This window comes from Entelurus aequoreus, linkage group LG23, assembly GCF_033978785.1.
Source record: "Entelurus aequoreus isolate RoL-2023_Sb linkage group LG23, RoL_Eaeq_v1.1, whole genome shotgun sequence".
Taxonomy (NCBI): Eukaryota; Metazoa; Chordata; class Actinopteri; order Syngnathiformes; family Syngnathidae; genus Entelurus; species Entelurus aequoreus.
The window spans coordinates 16,428,193-16,448,428 of NC_084753.1; the positions used below are offsets into that span (position 1 = coordinate 16,428,193).

Below are 20,236 nucleotides of genomic sequence, written 5' to 3' on the forward strand. Positions count from 1 at the left end.
GAGATAGGCTCCAGCAACCCCCCGCAACTCCAAAAAAAGGGACAAGCGTTAGTAAATGGATGTATGGATTTTAGAATGCAAAAAAAAAAGAAAATCTAAAAATTAAGTGTTCTTTTTTTGGTGTCAAAGACCAATAATTACTACTACTAATATATTTCACGTAACAAAAATAAAATACCCAGTAAAAAGAAACGAAAAAAAAATAAGTTTTTTTCCCCATTTTCAGACGACGGAAGTTTTATTTTCAAAGTGAAATCGGGCATAATTACATCGGACCCGTGTGCCTGTGACTGGCTAAGGTGTATTTGGAGCCGAAATTATTGTAGACATCCCACAACAAGGAATGACATGTACATAAATCTCTTCGCACGTATGAACAGGAACTAAAACAATTCCATATTCCGAAACCGGAAGTGACTATTTTGAAGGACCGCGGACAGGCCGGTAGGAAATACTGTACTTAAGTGTTGTATCATGGTAAGTGATCAAATACGTTTGCCTCCAATTTCCTGTGATATGTGCGCGGAGATTTCTGTAGATGTCGGTCCTTGTTGATAAAAAAATATGTTGAGGGCTTAAAATACATTTTCGTCACTGTATTATCCCGGCTTTTACTTTGAAAATAAAAACTTCCGGTGTCAGAGTACGAAAAATCATCCGTTTTGGTGTGCTTTAGTTTCCGTTTGCCAGGAATTTTAATGTTTGTTAAATGAAATATAAAATGAAACTCAAACCGATTTTAGATATTGTTATTGCTCTTCGACACCAAAATAGAAAAACGAGTTGGTTTTTTTTCTCAAAATGAAATTTGAATACATTTTTATTTTCAATTTAAGTTCGTGAAACGAAAATTAAAAGACCAAAACACACACTGACCGAATTGGTTCACTCGGATTTCCATTGCTTGCCACTGGATGTCGTTAACTTAAAACACAGCACCGCAATTTTGTTACAAACAGGAAATTCAAGCAGACCCTAAATCGAATAAAATATATAAATCATAAAACTAATCGACATTAGAACTAAATCCATACGTGTGGCTGGATGTGTAACTGACAGGAAATAATAGCTAATGATCATACTTTTATGATTAAACAAAAATACTGAATTATTAATTCATTGATAGTAAATTATCAATAGATAATATTACTGTATGGTAACTACAATCAACTATATTTACAACACATTGGAAACAAACACCACATTCAAAAGAAAGCTTTTAATTAGAAAGTTATATACACACTGTAAAATTAAATTAAACTTTTTACAAATATTAAATTACTATTCTCACACCCACTGCCATTACAGGGGAAGATCAGAAGCTGAAAGCATTCAAACCAAAATGTGGACTGTTATTTTCAAGAACTAAACACTGTACAACAGTGCCTCTGGACACAACATTAGTTGTTTCTTTTAAAAGTTTAACCCCATAATATTTTTTAACACCAGGTAGCAGAAGGGGAGGTAAAGCAATAATGAAACATATAGAGGCGCATAAAAATCATTGTCACAGTAGCTGGAAACCAAAGTAAGGACAGAAAAAGATGGACAACAACAAAAAAAGACTGATAAATAAACAATAGTATGCATAGAATAGAAAAGAATAGAGTAAGGCCTTTGGGGACAACAAATAGTGAGACGCAACCAATGCCGATGCTTTAAGATAATACACGGAGAAAAAACAATGTACAGGTGTAAGGCAACATTCTGTTAGCAATAATAATAAAAGCGCCACAAAAGATCAAGATATCTCACATGGGGTTTGACTGAACAATTATTAAGACCTTCTAAGGGGATGTGTGTGGTCGCCACTGAGCGGCGACATAAAACATGATTCTCTCGGCTCTGGAAGGTACTGTATTATGTGCTGGGGACAACAAAACATATTTATTTCACTGCAACCAGTTGCAGTTATGTCAATAATTGTGTGGTGTTTTCCGCCATTACTCCAGGGAGGCGCCAGTCAGCACAAATGATGAAGATTGATTATTAATACGCATGTGCTTGATTGTTGGTGTTTTCTTATATGCCAAGCAACATGGGATGTCGTGGAGACAGACTATATCATCTGAAGAGTGGGGGGGATGTTACTACATCCTGCTCACACACACACACAAATAGGCATACACTCACAAGTCAGACTCACCAAAGCAAAACAAAGTGACACAATAAATACAGCAGGAAAGGATATTTTGTTTTAAGTCATGACCAATCAGCCTCCCAGCTGGCGTATCGCCGTGTCTCGCTTCTTGCGTACGAGTCCGGTTGTGTCTTCATCGCTCCTTGGAAGCAAAACAACAATCCTTACTCATGCCAAAGAAGAAATCCCATGTTGGGCGCAAAGAAAAGCCTTCTTTGTGGTCTGGGGAAAAAGTTCCAACGCAGCTCTTAGGTTGTGGATGCCGAGAGAGACACACAGAAGAGGCTTCATGCGTAATTCAGAGTGGGCCACGGTGCAGTGAAAGACATCACTATATATATATATATATATTTATATATATATCAAAAAACAAAAATCCAACATGCAGCATTCTCAAAGACGGCCGACAACATCCAGCTGTCACTCACAACTCTTCAAGTAGAGCGGGAAGACAAGTGAGGACGCGGCGGTGCCAGGAACATCAGATGGAGCATGTGCACGGTGATACAAAGCCTGAAGCACGCCGCCTTGACTCAATATGTTTGATACAAAGGATTTTTACGCTCCGACTTGGATCCTGTGGTGCTCCTGCGGGAAGTACTGGCTGATGGCTTTGCTCTGCGTCGCTAGCAACGGACAAAGATGGGTTTTTTTGTTTTATTTTTGCCGGGGCATAGTCCTTGTCTCTGCTGGCCCTTTGAGGGGTGTTTTTTTTTTTGAGGGAGGGGGGTGACAGCCACACTCGGTCCTGGTCAGCAGAGGGAGACAGGGGACTGCTTCATGCTTCCTTCAGCAGAGGAATATCTGCAAGGAGACAACACAGGATTGGAAGTGAGTGGTGATTCTACAGTTATCATGCCAGAGCAGTTAATGACAAAAGCAGTAGAAAAAGGGGCATAGCACTAAATCCTGGGCTTCCACACACAAGACTCATGCCACACTAAACCCAACAATGCTGCCACATACACTTGCAAGCACTAAACCAACTAATTATTGCACAGATTTGGTTAAAACCAGCTTTTTAAAACACAACCTCAATAGGTTGTATTCACCTGACGTCACGTTCGGCTCGTTAAATACGCGAGACTCAAAGTGGTGGGCCAGCGAGCGTCTGTTGTCAGAGCGTTCTGGCCTTTCTTGAAGAAAAATGCCCTATGTTGGCGTTGTTTTAGACCAGGGGTGCCCATTAGGTCGATCGTGGAGGGTGTGTCAGTTGATCGCCAGCCAGGCTTTAAAAAAATACACCAAAAAATAAGCGATTATTAATCTTCCCTAGACGTTAATTTCGTCACTTGATTGACATTCACCGCACCCGAGGATCTTCGGAGATGACGCTGGCTGCACTTTTTATTTCAACAGACTCTCGCGCCACACCTGCTGTCAAAAGCCTAAAGACCGATCGCACAGTTCCTGTCTTCACAATAAGAGTGCTGCTCCATCCTGCCTGCGCTAACAAAATAAGAGTCTCAGAAAGGTAGCGCAGGCAAGCTAGAAAGCTACTGAGTTTGCCGTCAATGTATGTCTAGTAAAGTGTGTAAAAACGAGTAAGGAAGCTGGACAAATAAGATGCCAAAAAACAACTACTTTCATGTGGTGTTGGACAGAAAGCGGGACTTTTTTTCACCTCCATAATGTAAATTTGAAAATGTGGAACTTATCAGCACTACTGTGATTCTAGTCTGATTCCATTTAATGCAAGTCATCAGAATCAGGAAATACATCAATATATATTCTTGTCTTCATGAAAGAAAGGATTCTATGTGTTAATCAGGCTTGTATTTTTATTAAACACCTTTAACTTGTTAATAAAAAATGTCTGTTTCATGAATAAATATAAATTATAAATATATATATATATATATATATATATATATATATTAGGGCTGCAACTAACAATTAATTTGATAATCGATTAATCTGTCGATTATTACTTCGATTAATAGTCTGATGAAAGATACATATATATATATTAGGGCTGCAACAACTAATCGATTAAATTGATTAAAATTGATTAAAATTGATTATAAAAATAGTTGGCGATTAATTTAGTCATCGATTCGTTGGATTTATGCTATGCGCATGCCCAGAGGCAAATTTTTTTTTTTTTTTTAATAAACTTTTATTTATAAACTGCAACATGTACAAACAGCTGAGAAACAATAATCAAAATAAGTATGGTGCCAGTATGCTGTTTTTTTCCAATAAAATACTGGAAAGGACAGAAATGTAGTTTGTCTCTTTTATCCGATTATTAATCGATTAATCGAAGTAATAATCGACAGATTAATCGATTATCAAATTAATCGTTAGTTGCAGCCCTAATATATATATATATATATATATATATATATATATATATATATATATATATATATATATATATATATATATATATATATATATATATATATATATATATATATATATATACTCAAATATTAACACTGAATTAGTAATCCTACTCATGAATTTAATCGTATTAAATTGTTATATCTAACAGTATATATCTTACAGTTTAAGGTTAAGCTTATTGAAAAAACAAATACCATACTAATCACATACATTTATGCAGTGCAAAACAATAAAATGAATAATTCTAACTAAATTAATAATACATTACAAATATATACACACACATATATGTTAATGAAATAAACTGTCAATAAAATTAAAGTGCAAATGAAAATACAGCTTCACAACTTCAGTTATAATTTTTGCGCTTAAGAAACTTCTCTATGACTCCAGACTTCTTCTGTTTGTTTGATATTGTTATTACTGCCACAAGTGCTGGAAAAGTGTATCACAACAGACTACCGCTGCGGCAAATACGGACCACAGCTAAGGAACGGATATTTTTTGGTGGCCCTCTAAATGGGCCTTGGCCGTATCGTTAAGAAAAACTGATGTGCGTACTCAAGATAGTTTGCACTCTGTTGGCTGCACAGGAGCCATGTTGGTTTAGTGGCCCACCACTTTGTTCACTTCCCTTCAAAAGTCACGTGGGTGAATACAACCTAAATATCAACATTTAGGACTCCTTGTTTTCATAATCTTTACAGTTAAATGGCAGGAAAATAATCTTAAAATCTTACAAAAGCCCACTCACACAAATTGAACTAAACTGTACTATCTGCTGGAAATGTGCATATTAGAGAAATTGGGTGTCTGGCCTTACCGTCAGAAAAGTCATCTGCAGAGGTGACGGAGAGAAGACTGTGCTGGTCGCTGCTCTCGGAGTCTCTACGTAGAGGTAGAGGGGCTGCACAAGCACCCCCAGGGTGCTCTCTAGCCCACGAAGATAAGGAAGAAGAGGACGATGAGGGGGCCTCATGCACAAGCACAGTCTCTGCACGATGGTGGGAGGGGAACGAGGACGAGGTGGATGGGAGACAGAAGTCTAAGTCTCTATGCTGGCGGCTTCGGCTAGAGCCTTGGCCTCCTGCGGCCCCCTGAGGGAGTCCCTCAGACAGAACGATTGGAACTCTGGACTCGGGAGGAGCCAGGGGCGGCGGCGGAGGAGGAGGTGGGCCCGAACCGTTTCCATACACAGCCTCTTCGTAGGAAGGCAGTGCCACCTGAACGCCCTCGACCATGATGGACCCAGACTGGCCTGAGACTCCTTGCTCCCTCCTGGTGGACAGACAGACGGAGTGAGTCATACAGGCAGGCCAGACCTCATCACAGAAGCAGGGTCAGGGGTGGAAGGAACCCCGCAGTCATTTGTGACTGTACAAACCCTTTATTTATCCTTTTATTTTGCTGTCTGCGCTAAGCTAAGCTAAGATATCTGGCCTGTTGCACAACCAATGAGCTGAAGAACGCTGGATCAAATCATTTGTGGCGTCTGATCACCGCCAAAGAAAATACAAAGGCGGTGCTCGTATTTCACTTTTCATTTCAAAAAATGTTAACATGTCGAACACTTTGTTAGGATCTTCTTATGTCCAACACCAGGCACGTGCACAGACATTTTAGGGGGCAAGTGTTCAAGCCAGAAAAAAATCACAGCAGGATACTTTTGACTTATAAAGTAACAAATATAATCTCAAATTATCAAATTGAGTAAAAAAAAAAAGTGTACTGTACAGCATGACACAAATAATATACAACAATTCTATCTCACCTGACGTTGTAGCTCCACTTAAAGGCCTACTGAAACCCACTACTACCGACCACGCAGTCTGATAGTTTATACATCAATGATGAAATCTTAACATTGCAACACATGCCAATACGACCGGGTTAACTTATAAAGTGCAATTTTAAATTTCCCGCGAAACTTCCGGTTGAAAACGTCTATGTATGATGACGTATGCGTGTGACGTCAATAGTTGAAACGAAAGTATTCGGACACATTGTATCCAATACAAAAAGCTCTCTTTTCATCGCAAAATTCCACAGTATTCTGGACATCTGTGTTGGTGAATCTTTTGCAATTTGTTTAATGAACAATGAAGACTGCAAAGAAGAAAGCTGTAGGTGGGATTGGTGTATAAGCGGCTGGCTGCAGCAACACAACCAGGAGGACTTTGACTTGGATAGCAGACGTGCTATCCGACGCTAGCCGCCGACCGCATCGATGATCGGGTGAAGTCTTTCATCGCTCCGTCGATCGCTGGAACGCAGGTGAGCACGGGTGTTGATGAGCAGATGAGGGCTGGCCGGCGTAGGTGGATAGCTAATGTTTTTAGCATAGCTCTGTGAAGTCCTGTAGCTAAGTTAGCTTCAATGGCGTTGTTAGCAACAGCATTGTTAAGCTTCGCCAGGCTGGAAAGCATTAACCGTGTAGTTACATGTCCATGGTTTAATAGTATTGTTCATTTTCTGTCTATCCTTCCAGTCAGGGGTTTATTTCTTTTGTTTCTATCTGCAGTTAAGCCCGATGCCATCACGTTAGCTCCGTAGCTAAAGTGCTTCGCCGATGTATTGTCGTGGAGACAAAGGTCACTGTGAATGTCCATTTCGCGTTCTCGACTGTCATTTTCAAGAGGATATAGTATCCGAGGTGGTTTGAAATACAAATCCGTGATCCACAATAGAAAAAGGAGAAAGTGTGGAATCCAATGAGCCCTTGTACCTAAGTTACGGTCAGAGCGAAAAAAGATACGTCCTGCACTGCACTCTAGTCCTTCAATCTCACGTTCCTCATCCACGAATCTTTCATCCTTGCTCAAATTAATGGGGTAATCGTCGCTTTCTCGGTCCGAATCGCTCTCGCTGCTGGTGTAAACAATGGGAAAATGTGAAGAGCCTTTCAACCTGCGACGTCACGCTACTTCCGGTACAGGCAAGGCTTTTTTTTTATCAGCGACCAAAAGTTGCGAACTTTATCGTCGATGTTCTCTACTAAATCCTTTCAGCAAAAATATGGCAATATCGCGAAATGATCAAGTATGACACATAGAATGGATCTGCTATCCCCGTTTAAATAAAACCATTTCATTTCAGTAGGGCTTTAAAGGGATTTAATCACGCAAAATAAACCTTTTCTACCTTTTGGTAAATGTTTTTGTGTGTTTGGGATCCCCATGAGTCCTAAAAATGTGATATCAAACAATGAAGGCATTTTATAAAACAATCTTGCTTTGCTCCACACCTCCAAGCAGTAGGGAATTTGAGACTTTAGTGACATACTTTGCCATAGTTACGTCAGCGGATATCTCCATATAGGTTTACCCAAGTCAATAAGTTCCTTATTTTTATTTAACCTCCTGTTGTGGGGCAGAGTGGCTCGTACATGCTAAAATCCTACGCTAAAAAGTAGCGTATAGTTTTAATTTATATCTGTCAGTAGACTCCGTACGGAAGCACTAAAAACTACAACATGGGGTGGAGACGCAATCGAAGGGGGCTTGGCCTGGGAGAGGCATGTAAATAACAGTGTGTTCCATTTGTATTAGAAAGTCGGAATTTCCGGGTTTCTAGTGGGAAATTTTAACTGGAACGCTCCCTGAAGTCTGATTTCCCACTCGGAAAGCCGCAGAGTCGTCAGTGTACACAATAATAGAAGCTCTTCTGACTATTTTTTTGTCGCATTAAATCTGCCACATACAGTGTATTGTTGGACGTTTACATATGGTAATGTTACTGGAGGGTAAATTAAAATCTTTCATGTGTTTTATACATTCTACATCGCAAGCAATAGCGTCTGTGTTTCCTCTGCATCCATCCTCTTTGAAGGTTGCAGAAGAACCACATATTTTTCCTTTAGTTGTTAATAATCATATAAGGTAAGCGCAGGAATAGCTTGCATGGATGTGGCCGACCTCCTAACTGGAACACTCACAACTCGGCTCGTCATTCCCAGCTTCGACTTCATACGTCCAAGATTAATAGAACACGCAATGAGACCACCCGCAAAACGGAGCATCTTAAAGAGGCGGTCCGGAAACGGCTTGAAAACGGTCTGTAAAACAAAATATATGCAACATTTAGACCAAAGCACCACCATTACATGTTATGTAGACCACAAGGAAGTGTTTTAAAAGTAGAAAAAAAATCATAATATGACCCCTTTAAGACCCACCTTTAATCACAATAATCAGGATTTTAACTGAAACAAAACTAGGGAAGTTGTCTAATTTGTAGAAAAGCAAAACTGTTTATTAATTAAAACACAATTATGTGCCTGCCTGTTTACTCTCCTGTCAAAATGGATAACTCCCTTGCTATGATAATTTTTTACTGATTTAAATCAGTTATATTATGATTTTTTTTTTCAACATTTAAAACACTTCCCTGTGGTCTACGTAATGTAAAGGTGGTTCTTTGGTCTAAATGTTGCATAGATTATGTTTTACAGACCATCTTCAAGCTGCTTTCTGACCGTCTCTTCAGAATGGCGGTCTTATTTACGTGGCTCAACTTCGACTGCGTCTTCTCCCCCCATCCATGTTGTAGTTTTTAGCGCTCCCATAGCGAGTTTACTGACAGATATAATTTCGAACTATGTGCTAATTTGTATTAGAATTGGGAACAGCGGCGGATGCATGTGTATATACGAGCCAGTCTGCCCCACAACAAGAGGAGAGAGAAAAAGAAGGAGCTTATTGACTACAGCATCGGACTACAATGGCGGTAAATTTATACCATATATGGATAACCCGCTTATGTCACACTTGGGCTAAACGTCAAAATTTGGGCAAATTCCAAACAGATTGTAAGGAAGAAGTATGAAGGAAGGCAAGATTGTTTCATACATTTCTCCGACATGGCTCTATGGTTTGATTTCGAATTTTTGCAACTTAGGCACAAATACATAAAAGCAGGTACCAATAGGTAAGAAAAGTTGGTTTTGCACAATAGGGCCCTTTTAAATAAATTAGGAAAAGAAGGGCTCCAGCAGAAGATGAGATGACTCTATATGTGCACATGCCTGTTGAACAACTATATACACAACTTCAACCTTCAAGCCACACCAGCTGGCATCCGTTACATAAAGTCCCAGCTTCTGGGCAAGAACAGTTTGATAAAAAATAAAATAAAAAAAGAAACATGTTTAAATGTGTCCTGACATTTTGAAAAGATGAAAAAAAGTGGTTGAGAGCCACTTGAGGTACAAAAAGTGATGGGCAATGTGACCTCGAACAATGATGGCACTTTATTTAGCAGTTTTATTGCAGCAATCTGTTGGATGAAGACAGCTTTACTGGGAACAGATTTGCAGTCGTGTCCATTAGGGGAAGCAATGCCAGGAGTCAGACTGAATGTTTTACAAGGTGTTAGCTGTTTTTTTCTTTCATATGTCCACAGCCTTATCTTATATAAATATATATTTAAGCAAATGTGAAGCAATGCGCTTAGACTTTCTGATAGGCATGATGTGCAAATGTGGCTGCAAGTTAGTACCTCCCTATGGAAGTAAATCATGACTGTGAAAATGTGTTATGCATAAACCAGCAGCAATAATCATCTTCGGCATGACAGAGGGGCTTTCCATTGTCCAAGCACTTTCCCCTAAGTAATTACTAGTTATGTGGACAGTTTTGCTGGCATGACATTGGATTCCAGTATGCAGGAAATTGCACTGTGTAAAAATACAATGTGTCCGTCTTACCTGCTGTGATGGAACGACTTGAGTTTTGGCTGCACGAGAACAAACAGCACAACTAAAAGCAGGATGAGTGCCACTGAGCTCGCAGTGGACGCCACAATAGACAGAGCAGGTATGCCAAGAGGGGAGCTTGGCTCCTTGTCTGTGGGATGAAAAATAAATAAAAAGGAAACGATGAAATCCACGACAGAACGAGGTACCTCGAAAAACACTTGTTGAGGTGTCGAACCTTGCGTGAGTCGACAGCTAATCTGCATGGGAGCGTCCCACTCGCCGTTCAGACAGGTGAGGAACTTGTAGTCTGCTTTCAGAGCGTAGCCCTCGTCGCAGAAGTACTCGATGACGGTCTTGTGGGTGAGGTGGTGGCAGGACGGCGGGTGACAGCGGTAGCCGCCATTTTCCGGTTCAGTGGGGGGCGAACACACTGCGGGAGAAGATTTTCATTCTCACTATCATGACCCACTGTGCAGAAAAACAGTCTGGGTGAGATGCCCCGCTGGTTTACAAGGACAATCCTGCCACTGTGATATAAAGCACTAGATGTTAGAGGTGCCAAAATTGTTTTATTTTTAAATGAATCGCGATTCTTATTTGTAGCAATTCTGAATGGATTAAAAAAAAAAAAAAACTAATTTTTTTAAAATGTATTTAATCTGTCTGTTGTTGTTGATGTAGATGCCTATATCTGCTGTACAGATTTATTTACAAAAGAGTGTGTGATACTTCTCTTGTTGCCTTATTGGTATTTGACTTTATTAAATATTTGGGTAGAATTTTATTAAACAAACACAGTTTGTAATATACTTTTTTTTTTTTTACATCTGTTCATTTATTTTATGGAGAAATGGAGTTAATCATTGAACTGGCATCCAATGTTTTAAAAAAGTATTGATTTTGAATTGAGAATCGTTTTAAATCGAGAATCGATTCTGAACCAAGAATTGAATCGAATCGTGTGGTGCCAAAGAGTCACAGCCCTACTAGATATACAGCTAAAGTTCCATCTAACGTGGTCCGATATAATGCAATTTTCTTTAAAATGCCGTCGTGCCATGGACCCCGAATTTTCGCCGGTTTTTCCCACCAGAGTAAACCGAATACTTTTTCACCAAATTATCGACTATAAATACTGTATCGACCTACAGTTGGATAGTGCCCGGCCGATTCTGTGACGTGTGAGCACAATCTGTCATTCACGTCGGCAGCGACGCAAAGCAGATGCGAGAAATGTTTGTTCTGCTTTTTTTTTTTTTTTTTTTAAATATTTCAATTTTAATAGCAGTGCAATACAGACATTTAACAATTACAATTATGACAATCAAGTATTTTGTACATAAACAGGAAGTTGTAACACACAAACAAAGGAGAAACAAATAACAAAAAACTAACAAAAACAAGAAACATAACATCTGCAAGGGATAACATTGGGATGGTTATCGTTTTTATTATTATTTTTATAACGTGGGAGGTTATCATGGCCTTTATGTTTTCCTTTGTCATTATTAGTCAGTTGTAAACATTTTTTAATTCAGAACAAAACAAAAAATATTTGATTTGCATGCTAATACTCTGCATTCATGAATGTGAAATTTACCTAAAAGACATAACAGTTCGATTGCACCGTGTTCGGCTTTGCTTGGCTCTTTTTTTTCCTCCGCCTATATACATCAAGAAGAAAACATTTTTGTTGTTGTTGTCGTTTCTGAAACGAATCACGGACGCAAGTCCCTTTGAAATAAAATGCATCCCTACAGCCGCGACGAGATAGGATTATACAGTCTCAACCCTCCAGCAAGAACGAAGCACAACGCAGAGAAGGATTCAAACAATTTAAAGACAGAATCACACTACTGTTCACCCTCAACAAGACAGGAACTCACAATCTAAAGCCACTATGCCTTGGTAAAGTCTGCAAACCCCCACTGTTTTCACCCCAATAATCGGGATCGTATTATTGTATTAGTTTGAAAAAAAAAAAAGGTAAAAATAAGGTTCTATACAACGCACGCTTGGGGTAAACGCAATCAGGATTTTATGGACCCCAACGACTGCGTTATATTGAACTTTGATTGTAGATATAGTTATGTATATGCATGCAGTGTATGACTGGATGCAGTTTGTGTGGTTTTGTGTGTGTCCACAAGGGTATATATATAAAGTAGGGATGTAACAATATGAAAATGTTATATCACAATTATTGTGACCGAAATTATCACAGGGCAGCACGGTGGTAGAGGGGTTAGTACGTCTGCCTCACAATAGGAAGGTCCTGGGTTCGATCCTGCGCCCGGGATCTTTCTGTGTGGAGTTTGCATGCTCTCCCCGTGACTGCGTGGGTTCCCTCCGGGTACTCCGGCTTCCTCCCACCTCCAAAGACATGCACCTCGGGATAGGTTGATTGGCAACACGGAATTGACCCTAGTGAGTGAAAACGAGTGTGAATGTTGTCTGTCTATCTGTGTTGGCCCTGATGAGGTGGCGACTTGTCCAGGGTGTACCCCGCCCTCCGCCCGAATGCAGCTGGGATAGACTCCAGCACCCCCCGCGAAACCCGAACGGGACAAGCGGTAGAAAATGGATGGATGGAAATTATCACAGCTATCATTATTATCGCAGTATGGTGACTGTGACTATGGTGACTTACACACACTGAAATCTTTTAACTAAGTTTTATTACATAAAAACAACAAATAAATAGACACACAATATACTTTCTTAGCAGAAGAAACAAATATTGTCATAGCTTTTTAAAAGCCATATTATTTTAGTTTGAATGTTTAAATGTGTTTTTTTCCTTCCGTTTTTATATAGTAAAAGTTGTAGAGTGTTTTTTATTAATAAAGGTGCTTCACTTCCGGTTCATGTGACGTCACGCGAGTTCACTTCCAGTTGTAGACACCTCAGCGTTTTATTCCTTCATGTATAGAACAATCACTCTGCTTAAGAATAGCTGAGTTGTTCAGACACAAAGTGTTTGTATACGTTAAGATTGTGTAATGTCGTGTCTTAATGGGGAAAGACGGTAATGTCGCTTGTTTTCATGTTAGCATTAAAGCCAGCAAGCCGGCGCCAATCAATTCGTGAGTTACCAAAGTGCAGTTTTGAATTACGGTTTTCTGATCATTTTTATTTAAAACGATAATACTAACCGTTGGGAGTTTTATCGTTTATCGTTACATCTCTAATAAAATTCACGAACCCCTTTATTTACAAAGTTATAAAACGTGCCTCTGTGTGCGAACCAAGTGTATGTTACCGAACGCTTCAATCATTAAAAAAAGCTGGATGCAGCATTTTATTCACTTCCCTTGCTGCACATTGCAGTACTACTAGTCACTTACTACTTCGGCGTGTGTACCTTCTTTTCCGTGTTTTTTTGCGTTTTCACAAGATTGGTCCATTTTGCCAACTCAATATGAGTCCCTAAAACTCAACAGACCAGCGTGTAAAAAAGGAGGGAATCTCTGTGGCGCCAAAAAAAAAGAGACTATTTGCAAGGAGTACATTAATGGCTCTCACAAGTTTGGAAGTATTGACGAAGCAAGCTTCATAGTACGGCAAGTTTTAATTGTGATGAGACCAGACTTTTTTTCATAAAAAGATACCAGAGCGGACTTATTTCACAGAGGAGGAAAACACGCTACCTCTCGTTCAGCACACGCACGCACGCACGCACACACACACACTAGGGGTGTGTAATAAAAGTTTAAAACGTTCCTGTTTGCATTTCCATGAAAGCCAAGCTGCTCACCATTGCTCCGAACGCAGCGTGGTTGATGGGACCAGGATCCAGAACCAGAATCGGCACAGGTGATGCTGGTAGGGCCGTCTGCAGTGTATCCAGGCTCACAGCCATAGGTCAGAACAGTGCCGGGAGGAAAGGAGTCCCTGTTGGCCTCGGTCTGGTTAAGCAGGTCTCCATTCTGCACATCAGAAGGCTGCGCACAACCTACAGAAAAAAGGTTTAAGGAGTAGGAATTAGTTGACAGGACTCGATAGCACTAATGAAAAAGGAAGATTGTTCTTATGTTATGTCCTAAAACTTTATTTTTCAACTACTTGGCCAAGTCCATACTGGTGTGTTTCAAATAATTTGAAGAACATTAATGTGGGTTGGCATGAATTCTGTATAGAGTACTAGGGATGAGCTATATTGACGAAGATCTATATCGCGATACACAGGTAAAACAAAAAAATTCAGCAGCAATTCAACTGCAAATGTGAAACTAATACACGATATAAACTAATTACATGCAAAGTGATCTTATTTTCAATACAAGGTTTTTAAAAGCTGTAAGCCATTATCATCGAAATTAAATCAAAAGAAGGCTTGAAATATCTTGTGGTAAACTAAGGTACACATCGAGAGGAGCCACGTGAGGTGGTTTGGGCATCTAGTCAGAATGCCCCCCGAACGCCTCCCTGGGGAGGTGTTTAGGGCACGTCTGACCAGTAGGAGACCACATGGAAGACCCAGGACACGGTGGAGAGACTATATCTCCCAGTTGGCCTGGGAACACCTTGGGATCCACCGGGAAGAGCTAGACGAAGTAGCTCGGGAGAGGGAAGTCTGGGCTTTTCTGCTTAGGCTGCTGCCCCTGCGAACTGACTTCGAATAAGCGGAAGAAGATGGACGGATGGATAGGTCATATATTAGTTTACTTTGTAAATTTAATTGCTGGAATAAACTAACCTTTGCACGACATTCACATTTTTGGAGTATTCACCTTTATATTGCAGCTTCCTGCGATAATGATATTAATCAAGATATATTATTTGGAATGTAAATGATAACAAAACCATTTCAACATGGGTTACAAAGGCTGGTTAAAAATGGTTGGAAGGGTAAAAAGGCTGATACTGACACTAAATATTGTCAAAAATCATTGAATGACTACATTTTTGATCACAATTATAATCAGACAAAAACACAGAGGATGGCTGTGCAATAATATCAATTGATTATTTAAATGATTCGCTAATATTAGCTCTGAATGAAATGCTCATTTTTTTGCCCTTAAAGTCCTCCTGTATCCAGGTACTTCTTACTTGATTTTATAAACAATAACAAAAATGACTAGAAACTGTAGTATCAACCATATATACAGATACTAGGTATCGTCACTGTCAATATTTGTATTGATCCGCCCACCTCTGTTTACATTGAAGAGCTCGAGCTTAGCAGTTAGCATGGCTTATTGTATCCTCCTACAGTGTGTAGTGTGGCATGTTTAGATATTCCTCATCCTACTTGTAAAAAACTTAGCTTATTTTCCACCATGCTGACCTAAAAGAATAGTTTGTGGAGCGACGTTGTCTGCTAGCTCGCTTGCGAAGACGCTACATTGGGACACAGCTATAATGTGTCATCAACATGCATTATTACGACATGATGATAGTATTACGACATGACGATAGTATCAAATGTTCTATCGTCGGCCAAATGTATATTATTTATATTGTGCAACCCTATACGGTACTTCTAATAGTCTCTGCATGCTGCTACCATCAGGTCAAATAACTTTTCACCAGGAAACTCAGTCAAGTTGACAGGTGGAGCAGATAATTAAAGCTCAGTGGAATTGTTCCTTGAATCTAGGCTACAATTCCACTGCGCAGGAGGGAGCGGCATGGTATCAAAATGGCAGGTGTGGTGTCGTCCGCCCTGCTGTGTGCCAACAGTGGCCTCAAGTCCCTTCGGTGGACTCACATGTGAAAAGGCGTGCCATATCAGATATAGTTATAATTGATTCCGTGCGCATTAGACTGTCTTTGTTCCGCTGCAACGTCACACATTATCTCCGACTGCGTGCGGCAGCTCTGAAGCTCTGCGCCTGCCAACGAAGACAAGATGAGGCTGATGCACACACAAACACACACGCTTGGAGCTGCAAATCTGGGGTTCAGTGGTGCGGGTCTGACTTGATATCCGAGCACCTGTGTAAACGGAGTGGCAGCAGGATGACTTTACTTTCGTTATTATCGCCTCAAGTGGCTAGATGACCGTGAGGAAACAGATATACAGTAATAGTTGCATCGCGAAGGAAGTGGTTTATATGGGGAATTCTGCCTAATCATTAGCAACACTTTAGATGTACTCATAATTGGGCTGTATGGTATACTGGTACTAATAAAGTTCCGCAGTATTAATGCATTTTCTTTTTCATGGATATGAATGCGCGCCCGGTGACATTGCTGGTAATATGAGACTCAACGCACACACAGAGTACTTACAAGCAGAAACAGAATTGAGACTAAAGTTAAAGTACCAATGATTGTCACACACACAATAGGTGTGGTGAAACTTCTTCATCCCCTGGGAGGTGAGGGGAGCAGTGAGCAGCAGCGGTGGCCACGCTTTGGAATCCTTTTGGAAGAGGGACAACGGACATATTTTAAATTAAAACTAACAATAAAGGTGAAGCTATAAACACTGAAGCGCCGCTCTGCAAGCGGTGCTTTAAAACATGGCTATCTAGCGGCTAATGCCCCTCAACAGTATTTTAGCTACTTTTAAATCACTAATCGTCGCCTCCAATAGCGACAAATAAACTATGTTTTTTACAATTATCATCCCTGACAGATAAGGAATAGCTAAACATGCTTCACTACACACCATAGAAGGATACAATCACTAACCGCTAACAGCAATCTAGTGCTCCTGAATGTAAACAAATGGGTGGATTTATACAAATACGACTGTAACGATATCAAGTACAAGAGCCATATATAGTCAATACAACAATGATCACATCTGTATTTTTAATATCACAAAATCCTTTGTAATTTTTTTGTTTATAATCTCAGGAAATATGAGGACTTCTATTATGACCAATGTATGATCCTGTAACTACTTGGTATTGGAACGATACCCACATTTTTAGCATCAACCAAAACTTGTGTACAGTATCCAAACAACAGAAGAATAAGTGCTTATTACTAGGGGACAGCGTGGCGAAGTTGGTAGAGTGGCCGTGCCAGCAATCGGAGGGTTGCTGGTTACTGGGGTTCAATCCCCACCTTCTACCATCCTAGTCACGTCTGTTGTGTCCTTGGGCAAGACACTTCACCCTTTGCCCCTGATGGGTGCTGGTTAGCGCCTTGCATGGCAGCTCCCGCCATCAGTGTGTGAATGTGTGTGTGAATGGGTGAATGTGGAAATACTGTCAAAGCGCTTTGAGTACCTTGAAGGTAGAAAAGCGCTATACAAGTATAACCCATTACTATTTAACATAAGTGTAGACAGAACATGGTAAAACAGAGAGCAACTAGATATTAACAGTAAATGAAGAAGTAGATTAATGATCCATTTTCTACCGCTTGTCCCTCATAATTTTGACAAAATAATACAATGGAAAATGACACAATATGTTAATACATGCGTCAGCAGTCAAATTCGGAGCCTTTGTAACCCTTACTGATTACTAAAAGAGAAGTTGTCTCGTATGTTCACTATGTTATTAAATTCCAAAATTGTTCTTTGATTACAATAATGTTTAATGTATCATAAGATTTTCAGTTAAAATAATGACATTAATTTGGAGTGCCCTTAATTTTCAAAAGTATCGAAAAGTATCCAAATACATTTTGGCACCGGTACCAAAATATAATAATCAAGATGAAAATAAAGGTGTATTGGAAAAAACAAGGCCACCAACACATTTTTTTCCCCAAGGTGTGTTATCATCAGAGCAATTCTTACTTCCTCTAACGTCTGTGGAATAACTGGACTCTAAACTGGCAGCACAAGGTTATAAGCAAACACGCAAACGTGTGTCATGACTTTACCTCGGGACTCATTTTTGGCGTCTGTGTGTACTATAAATAGAAGATTAAAATATAGATGCAAAAGGATAAACAGATACTATCTACTTATACATGTAGCCACTAATCCTCTATTAAACATGTGTTAAGCCTTGACATAAATTGATAGTTTGCTCAACACGGTTTGGATTTGTGTATATAAATGGTTGTCATTCAAGTCCTCTCCAGTGTGGCTTGAGTAATTGCAGGCTGGGCTACTTAAACGCTCACTAAAGAGGAGAGGGTGCTAATGGGATGAGGAAAGGTGATGAATTGATGACCCCATGTTGTGAGTCAGCAGTGGACCACCGAAAAACCCTCAGGAGGCAGCTTCTTCCAAACAAAGCTTCAAAGTAATCAGATCACTGTCCATTCAATATGTAAATGCAGCTGCTTGTTGAAAACAGAGACATGGTCATGCATATCACTGGGAAGAAAACGCTGAGAAATGCGTAATATAAATGTGTGTACAGAAATATGCTCTCTTTGGCATTTTTTAAATGAGTAGACTTAAATAAACCTAGTGTATGTTATTGTTAAGCCTAGAAGGATTAACAGATGGCAATGGTACCTCCCCATGGGAACATGCCATGCACACAGATCATTTAACAGAGGTGAGTGGGTGCCGTCGAAGCAAACCCTGAAGCCAGGAAAAACGTGGCTCCATTTTAAAACTAGTGGTCCTTAAGAAGCCCAGTCGGCCAGGCTTCCACTCTCATGCCAGGAAAAGCTTGTGCTGTTAGACCGAGGCTCTGGGGAGCGAATGTCATTATAGTGCTGGGCAATTTACCCCAAGAGACCACATCACATGAATTCCTAATAATGAATTCACTTCCAGTGAATTGTAACGCTACGTTGAAGGCCGCCATGGCAGGCATATGTGTGGCTTGTCTTCAGTTTGTGCAATGTGTGGAAAGATGTACAAAAAAATGTATAGCGGTGACCTACAAAAAGCATCCCACTGGCCTTCTTTAATCATCTGGGACTCCATTAACTCAGTCAGCACGTGTCGCTCTGCCCACACTGTATTTGTAGTTACTATTGTGTTATTGTTATCATCACAGTTTGCCCTCGAACTCTTACCTTCCTGAAGATAATTTTCTGGCTTTTCAGTCTTTGTTGAATAAACTGGATGACATACTGTATGTCATAATGGTCCCCACAAGGTGATTAAAACAGCAAAAATAATGGAAAACAAAAATGTGTAATGACACAGTAGGGGTGGGCGATATGGCCTAACATCTATATCGCGATATACATCGCAGCCTCCTGCGATAACCATATATATTATGACATATTATTTGGTATATAAATGATAATATAAGCATTTCGAAATCGGTTCCTAATTTGGCTGCTGACATATGCAGTAACATATACATTACAAAATACACACAGTACTTTTCTGTTTGTATTATTTTCTCAAAACTATTAATAATCTACTTGCTAATATACTGTTAATAGCTGGTAACTTTCTGATAAACATGGTTCTATCTACACTTCTGTTAAAATGTAATAAGCATTTAATCTTCTGTTGTTTGGGTAATTTACATTAGTTTTAAGCGATACTACAAATGTGGGTATCAAACTTGATTCAATATCAAGTAGTCACAAGGGCAGTATTAGCCATACGTACCACTACTGATACTGATACTTATAATTTTCAAGATCATTGAATTGTTACATTTTTTATCACAACTACCAGACAAAAACACAAGACAGCAGTGTATGAATATCAATTCATATATATTTTTTTAACTATTTCTAACTATTGGTTTGGATTTAAATCCTTTAGGTTTTTGCCATTGAAGCGAGTGAAAATATAATTCTAACCACTGTGGTATAGACCTGATACAAATATTGATTATAATGATACCAAATAGTATGTAGTAACGAGCCACCCAAATGGAGAGACCTGGTTGCCAGGATTGGCTCTACGCGCTTTGTGCAAGAGGACTAAAGAAATAAAGACCCACCTTTGTTTACATTCAAGCTCTCGCTTGCGATTAGCGGTTAGCATATTTTCCTTCTCTGTGTAGTGTAGCATGTCTGGCTATTCCATGTCCTCTGGGGATGATACTTGTTAGAAACTTAGTTAATTTGGAGGAAAGGATTGCTGACTTCGAATTGGGTTTGCCCCGTGTAGGGAGGTTAGCCGCTAGCTAGAATCCTACATTGCGTTGACACGTTTGTTCGATTGTCACTGTCAAATTTGCAGACACAGCTAGAATGTGTCATCAACG

At 39.7% G+C, this 20,236-nt stretch overlaps 1 protein-coding gene across 1 annotated transcript in view; it reads right to left on the minus strand.

Moving 5' to 3' along the window:
- Positions 1-1,204: 1,204 nt before the first annotated feature.
- The window catches only part of susd6 (sushi domain containing 6), a 64,305-nt gene continuing 45,273 nt past the window's right edge, over positions 1,205-20,236 (minus strand). The window contains exons 3-7 of the mRNA XM_062034749.1: positions 13,945-14,142; positions 10,423-10,617; positions 10,197-10,335; positions 5,316-5,770; positions 1,205-2,944 (exon numbers count right to left, since the gene is read on the minus strand). Of these exons, the coding sequence (XP_061890733.1) occupies positions 2,919-2,944; positions 5,316-5,770; positions 10,197-10,335; positions 10,423-10,617; positions 13,945-14,142 (1,013 nt within the window). The 3' untranslated portion in view covers positions 1,205-2,918. The remainder of the gene's footprint in view (positions 2,945-5,315; positions 5,771-10,196; positions 10,336-10,422; positions 10,618-13,944; positions 14,143-20,236) is intronic.